This window comes from Olea europaea, unplaced genomic scaffold (genome assembly GCF_002742605.1).
Source record: "Olea europaea var. sylvestris unplaced genomic scaffold, O_europaea_v1 scaffold236, whole genome shotgun sequence".
In the NCBI taxonomy this organism is placed as follows: domain Eukaryota; kingdom Viridiplantae; phylum Streptophyta; class Magnoliopsida; order Lamiales; family Oleaceae; genus Olea; species Olea europaea.
Genome location: NW_019241727.1, coordinates 1 through 6,570, shown reverse-complemented (window position 1 = coordinate 6,570; position 6,570 = coordinate 1). Strand labels below are relative to the sequence as shown.

The window sequence follows — 6,570 nt, the reverse complement described above, 5'->3', positions numbered from 1 at the left end:
GGCCAACTTTTGTAATGACTTCGGCCTTTTTGTATTTCAAATTCAAGTAAATGAAATGAAATATTTTGTTAAGTATTGGTGCTTCTGCTATTTTGTTGTATTGATCTATTTATCCTTATATGAACATTTGAGACTAAGCGCCCCTTAATAATAACCAGTTAATAACAGAAGATCGGATCACTCAAATTAATATGAAGTGGACCACTTAAGTAAACATGAAGTGTCTCTTAGTGTTAATCAGTTAACAATTTAGGATCGAATCACTTAAGTAAACATGATTGAAGGACTGAGGAAACAATTTACTAACCGGTGTGACATAGAACCGAAGTTTCATTACTTTGACAAATTACACCGCATTTTGCCAAGACAATTTCAGCACTTAGTAAGCTAGGGAATTTACAACTGAGATCAAATCAGAACACCCATTCATTAGACAATATTGAGATCGGATCGGAACAAAGGCTCATCATTGATAGTACTTCCTCAAGTGTTCGATGTTCCATTGATGAGGTAGTGTCTTTCCTGCCATGTCTTCAATTTCGAAAGTGCCAGGTCGGGACTCTCTGCGAATGCGGTAAGGGCCCTCCCAATTCGGTCCAAACACTCCGGATCCTGTTGGTTTTGAAGATTGGAAGACCCTTCTTAGGACGAGGTCCCCCAATCGAAGAGTTATGTTTCTGACCTCGGAGTTATAATAGCAAGTCATCTTTCGATGATATTTTGCCAAGCTCACTTGGGAAGCATCCCTTCTTTCTTCAAAGTGGTGGAGTTCGCTTATTCGAGCCTCGTCGTTGCTGATCTCATTGAATTGTATCCGACGGTGTTTCCCCTGTTGTAGTTCGGCTAGATGTTCTGATGGCCCAGAGGACGTGGGGGAGTTCGTCCACCCAAGCCCCCTTTGAGGTGTCAAGCTTCCTTTTCAGGGTGTGTTTGATAGTCTTGTTCACTGCCTCAACTTGTCCGTTTGCTTGAGGTTGATGAGGCGTTGAGAAGTCCTTCTTTATTCCTAGCTCATCGCATAATTCTCGCATCTTCCTGTTGTCAAACTGTCTTCCATTGTCGGACACTAAGGAGTGGGAAATGCCGAACCTACAAATGATGTTCTTCCAGACGAATTTAGTAGTGTTCGCCTCGGTGATCTTGGCAAGAGGTTCGGTCTCGACCCACTTAGTGAAGTAGTCAATAGCGACAATGGCGAAAGTTGCGCTTCCTCTTCCTTTGGGGGGTGGACCAATGAAGTCAATATCCCATTTGGTGAATGGCCAAGGGCTGGTTACTACAGAGAGGCTCTGAGAAGGCTGCCCTTGAATATTTGAGAAGCGCTGACACTTGTTACATTTTCGGACAAATTGCCAAGCGTCCCTTTTCAGGGTCGACCAGAAGTAGCCTTGACAGAGAACCTTGTGTGCCAGAGCCATTCCTCCAGACTGATTTTCGCAGATTCCCTCATGGATTTCCCTGAGTATGTATGCGGCTTCTTCGCCTCCCACGCATTGGAGAAGTGGCGAGGCGAAGCCTCTCTTGTAAAGAGTATTTTCTTGCAAGACGAAGTGTGCAACCCTTCTTCTTAACTTCCGCAGCTCGCTTTTAGAGGCAGGCAGCGATTGATCTTTCAGATAGGCGATGATAGACTGCATCCATAATGGGGTGCCTTCTATCCATAGTACCTCTTCACCTCCGAAAGTAGAGGGCTTTGATAAGTGCTCGATAGGGACAACTTTTAGCAGCTCTGAATCCTTGCTGCTGGCTAGTTTTGAAAGGGCGTCTGCATGTGTATTTTCTAGGCGGGGGACTTGAGTCAGTTCGAACCTTTCAAAATGAGGAACTAGGTCCAGAACCAACTTCAAGTATGCAACCATGCTACTGTCCTTGGCCTCGAAGTTCCCATTGACCTGATTCACTATAAGTTGAGAATCACTGCTCGTTAGGAGCCTTCTGACCTGCATCTCTTTAGCAAGTCTAAGACCTGCAAGAAGGGCCTCGTATTCAGCGGCGTTGTTCGAGGCTCTGAAGCAGAACCTTACTGCGCAGTTTAGCTTGTGGCCTTCCGGGCTTTCTAAGACGATCCCTGCCCCGGAGCCAGTCTCTCCTGAGGACCCATCTACGAAAAGTTTCCACGTGGGGGGCTCGGCTGGTTCCATTGTTACCTCCATTTCTGGGGTTTTGGCAAATTCAACCATAAAATTTGTAAGGGCATGGCCCTTGATGGCGTGTCAAGATCGGAACAATAGATCGAACTCACTGAGCTCGATTCCCATTTTAGCAGGCGTCCTGATGCGTCTGTTTTCTACATCACCTGCTTCAATAGGAACTTGGTGAGAACTTCGATTGAGTAGGTTTGAAAGTATGATCTCAGTTTTCTTGAGGTTGTGATAAGGGTGAGTGCTAGTTTCTCCATATCTGGGTAGCGTGTTTCAGTTGAGAGAAGTGCTTTGCTGACCTAGTACACAGGCAGTTGGCGCTCACTTTCTTCTCTGACTAGGACGGCGCTGATCGGCACGTCCGAAACCGCCAAGTATAGCAGTAGTGACTCATCTGGTTGAGGTTGCTTTTTCAGCGCCTGGAAGGCTTTCTCACACTCAGAAGTTCATTGGAACCTCTTTCCTTGCTTAAGCACGTTGAAGAAAGGCAAACTTTTATCTATGGCTCTCGAGATGAAGCGACTGAGTGCGGTTATCCAACCATTGAGGCTTTGGACCTCCTTTGGTTTCTGAGGTGGCCTCATCTCTAGCAAGGCCATTATTTTCACTGGATTTGCTTCAATTTCCCTTTGATTGACAATATATTCCAAGAACTGACCCGAAGCCACTCCAAATGTGCATTTGAGGGGATTCAACTTCATCTTATATTTTCTAAGTATCTGAAAAATTCGGTCGAGGTGACTTACGTGTTCGGCTGCCTGGAGGCTTTTGACTAACATGTCGTCCACGTAGACCTCCATGGTTTTGCCAATGAATTCGGGAAACATCATGTTGACCAGTCTTTGATATGTAGCTCCGGCATTCTTCAATCTGAAGGGCATGACTTTGTAGCAGTATAGACCTCTGTCCGTAATAAACGACGTAGCTTCCTCATCAGGTCGGAACATGGGTATCTGGTTGTACCTTGAATATGCATCCATGAAGCTCAACAGTTCGTGTCCAGCAGTGGAATCCACAAGTTGATCTATCCTTGGAAGTGGAAAACTGTCTTTAGGGCACGCCTTATTCAAGTTTGTGAAGTCTATACACACCCTCCACTTTTCGCTGGGCTTTTTCACCAGGACCGGGTTGGATATCCACTTCGGGTAGATGGCTTCCCTTATGAAACCACTACGGCTAAGTTTGTTTACTTCGTCTTTCAGTGCCTTGTACCTCTCCGGGTTGAGGGCACGTTTCTTCTGTCTATGAGGGCACAAGAGGGGTTGATATTAAGATGGTAGCAACTGATCCTTGGATCTATTCCTACCATGTCTTCATGCTTCCAAGCGAAGACATCCAAGTTCCTTTTCAGGAAGCTCATCATCTATTCTTTTGCTTCGGGGGATAGTGCATTTCCTATATGCAAGACCTGACTGGGATCTTCTGGGTTGACGGAGAAAGTTTCCAATTCTTCTATTGGGGTTGCGTTTGGTTCAGAGTCAATTATTCGGGGATCTAACTCATCAAGAGGGTGCCCTTGTTCATGGGCCTCTTCCATGTCGACGTCTTCCTCTTGTTCAAAGGTCTGCCCTTGTTCAGGGGCGTTGAGCATTTCCACGTCTGTACCGATTTTAGTGGGAACCTCAGTTAGGATTACATTAACAGTTCGGGGCTCCGACTTTCACAAGGAGTTTAAGTAGCATGCCATAGAGCCCATCTGATTACCACGGACTGTTGCAATCCCATGTTCAGTTGGGAATTTCATACACAAGTAGTGGATGGATGTGACGACCCAAAGATCTTTCAAAGCGAGTCTGCCCAATATTCCATGATAGGCCGATTTGTGATCTACCACTAAGAATCCCATGAAGTGTTGGGCCACTAGGGGTGCCGAACCCATCTCGACGGGCAGAGTGATCCGCCCTCGTGGAACGATGCTTTCCCCAGTAAACCCGAATAGTGGGTCGGTCATGGGGATCAACCCATGTTTAATCTGTATTTTGTCAAAGGTGGAGCCGAACAATATGTTCACTGAACTTCCATTGTCGACGAGCATGCGTTTAAGTCCATTTCTGGCTACTACGGCTCTCACTACCAGTGCGTCGCAATGGGGATGGTGAACTCCTTGCGCATCTTCCTGGGAGAAGGTAACTGGGGCCATCCTGTTGGCCTTTTGGGACTCATTGACTATGTAAGTGATTATTGGTGGGTCCTTTGCTTCCCTTTTATAATTCCTTTGTGCATTCCTGGTATTGCCACCGATGTGGGGTCCCCCAATGATGGTGTCGATTTCCCTTATGATTTGGCCCCCAGAAAATGGGGCATGATCTCTCTACCTGGACTCTCCTTGGTCCCTTGATTCTCTTCTCCGAGGTGACTGTTCTCTGTGCCTTCAATCTCCCCTATTTGGGGAGACTGATCTGCAAGGATATTCATTCCTCCTGGAGGGATGTGGGTCGCTTCGGTCTGAACGTCGAGGAACGTCTCTGTATTCATTGGTGTCATGCCCATAGAGTTGATGGAAAGTACAAAACCTTGCTCCTTCCAAGGGCCTGTTTGATCGCTTCTTCTTTTTCTTGCTATCGTTTCTTCCTGATGGCCCCACTTCGCTAGTAGCATTTTCATATGCCAATACCGGCACTACATTTAGTGTGGCGGAAGCCAGTGCCTGCCCGGAGGTGGGAGCTATTGTGTGTCCTGCCTGAGTCCATTGCTGAGTAACAAGGTGTGCTGCGGGTCCTCGACCTACTTGCCTTTGAGGAGGAGGGAGTCCCTGCGCGGCATGGTTTTGGTGATCAATCATTTCTTCACTCACGATTTCAATTCTCATCATTTTCACTAGCTCCTCATAGGTGGAAGGATTCTTGCTGCGCACGTCCCTCCAGAACAAAGTGTTTATGTTGAGGCCGTCTTTCAGGGCTGAAAGGGCTTCTCTGTCAGTGACCTGTTCGCAATATGTGATTTCATCCGTAAACCTGGCGAGGTAGCTTTTCAGCTTCTCTCCAGGGGCTTGCCTCATGTCTTGCAGGCGTTGCACTGGGGCCTCTCATTCTTTTCGCGAGAGGTACTGATTCAAGAATGCCTTCTTCAAATCTGGCCAACTTCTAATGCTTAGGGGAGGAAGCCTGCTATACCACTCTTCGGCGGCTCCGCCTAGTGTTAAACGAAAGGCTCTGCATTTCAAAGTAAGTGAGGCTCCCCTGAGACTCATTTGTGTTATATAATTGGTGAGGTGCTTCTCCGGGTCTCCCTTTCCGTCATACTTGGGGATCTTAGGAGGCATGAAATTTGTTGGCATTGGGAAGCTTCGGATTTCCCTTGAGAAAGTGAGGTTATCATCATCATCATCAATCTCATAAGAACGACATGGCCCATTTGACCCTTCATCATCTTGAATGTTCTGAGGAAGTGGAGATGCTTCTCCTCGACTCCCCCAATCGATTAGGTTCCTCCTGTCCCTCCTATTTCTAGGAGGAGGAGAAGTCTGTTCTTGCTCCTAGTCTGGCCGAACTGATCTTCTCATTGGGCAGACCCTATTGCTAGGATCCTCCTTAATCCGGTCGAAGACGCTTACCGACCTCTGTTCCTCATATTTTTTAGGATAATTGTCCCCCAAGTGTGATTCTGATGGCTGGTTCCCTTGCACATAAGATGTGACTTCGGCGTCCACTTCTCTTTCGAGGGGACGTTCTCTGTGCTGACTGGTGTGGCCTCGGGAACGAGATACTGGTAGGGATGGCAATCGGGCTCGCCGGCTCGGGCCGCCCGTGGCTCGGCTCGGGGCTCAATAGACCCGAGCCTAAGCTCGGGGCTCAATAGACCCGAGCCTAAGCTCGGGCCGAGCCCTATTTTGGGGATACGGGCTTTGCCCGAGCCGGCCCGTGAGCTCGCGAGCTTTTTAATAAAAAAAAAATAAAAAATTAATTAAGGCAAAACTGCTGCCTTAATATAAGGCAGCAGCTTAAAGGCAGCAGTCGCTGCCTTCAAGGCAGCAAGAAAAAAAAAGAGAGAGAGAGAAAAAAAAGAGCCTGCCCGACTCGGCCCGTAAAAAGCCCGCCTTTTTTTTTGGCCGAGCAAAACTCAAGCCCGCAGAAAAGCTCGGTATTTTTAACCGGGCCGAGCCCGAGCCGAAATTTTAGGCTCGCGAGCCGACTCGGCCCGGCTCGTTTACATCCCTAGATACTGGGACTTCCTGCACTGGGTAAGATCCTTAGGGCATTTGAGAGCCCTAGTAACCTTCTGGCTTGCATGAAAAGTTCATGCATCGCCATATTCTGAGCTGCGATGTCTCTCATGCCCGCAGCTATTTGAGTCATTCCTTCAGTGAGCATGGTTGTTCTTTCACCTCGGCGACACCGGTGATGAGATCTCTGGTGAGTAACATTGTTATGGAGCACCTCCTCTTCAGAGGCCTCTCTCATGGGGTTGTCGTCTTCATGGCTATAACTCA

The 6,570-nt window shown here is 47.5% G+C and overlaps 1 protein-coding gene across 1 annotated transcript; it reads right to left on the bottom strand.

The window, feature by feature from the left end:
• Window positions 1-3,715: 3,715 nt before the first annotated feature.
• Window positions 3,716-5,139, bottom strand: LOC111381691. Its single transcript, XM_023005503.1, has 4 exons — window positions 4,701-5,139; window positions 4,457-4,606; window positions 4,073-4,307; window positions 3,716-3,740 (listed from the first exon to the last, which is right to left on the bottom strand). The coding sequence occupies exons 1-4, from the start codon at window positions 5,137-5,139 to the stop codon at window positions 3,716-3,718; spliced, it is 849 nt and encodes a 282-aa protein (XP_022861271.1).
• Between the last annotated feature and the right edge of the window lie 1,431 nt (window positions 5,140-6,570).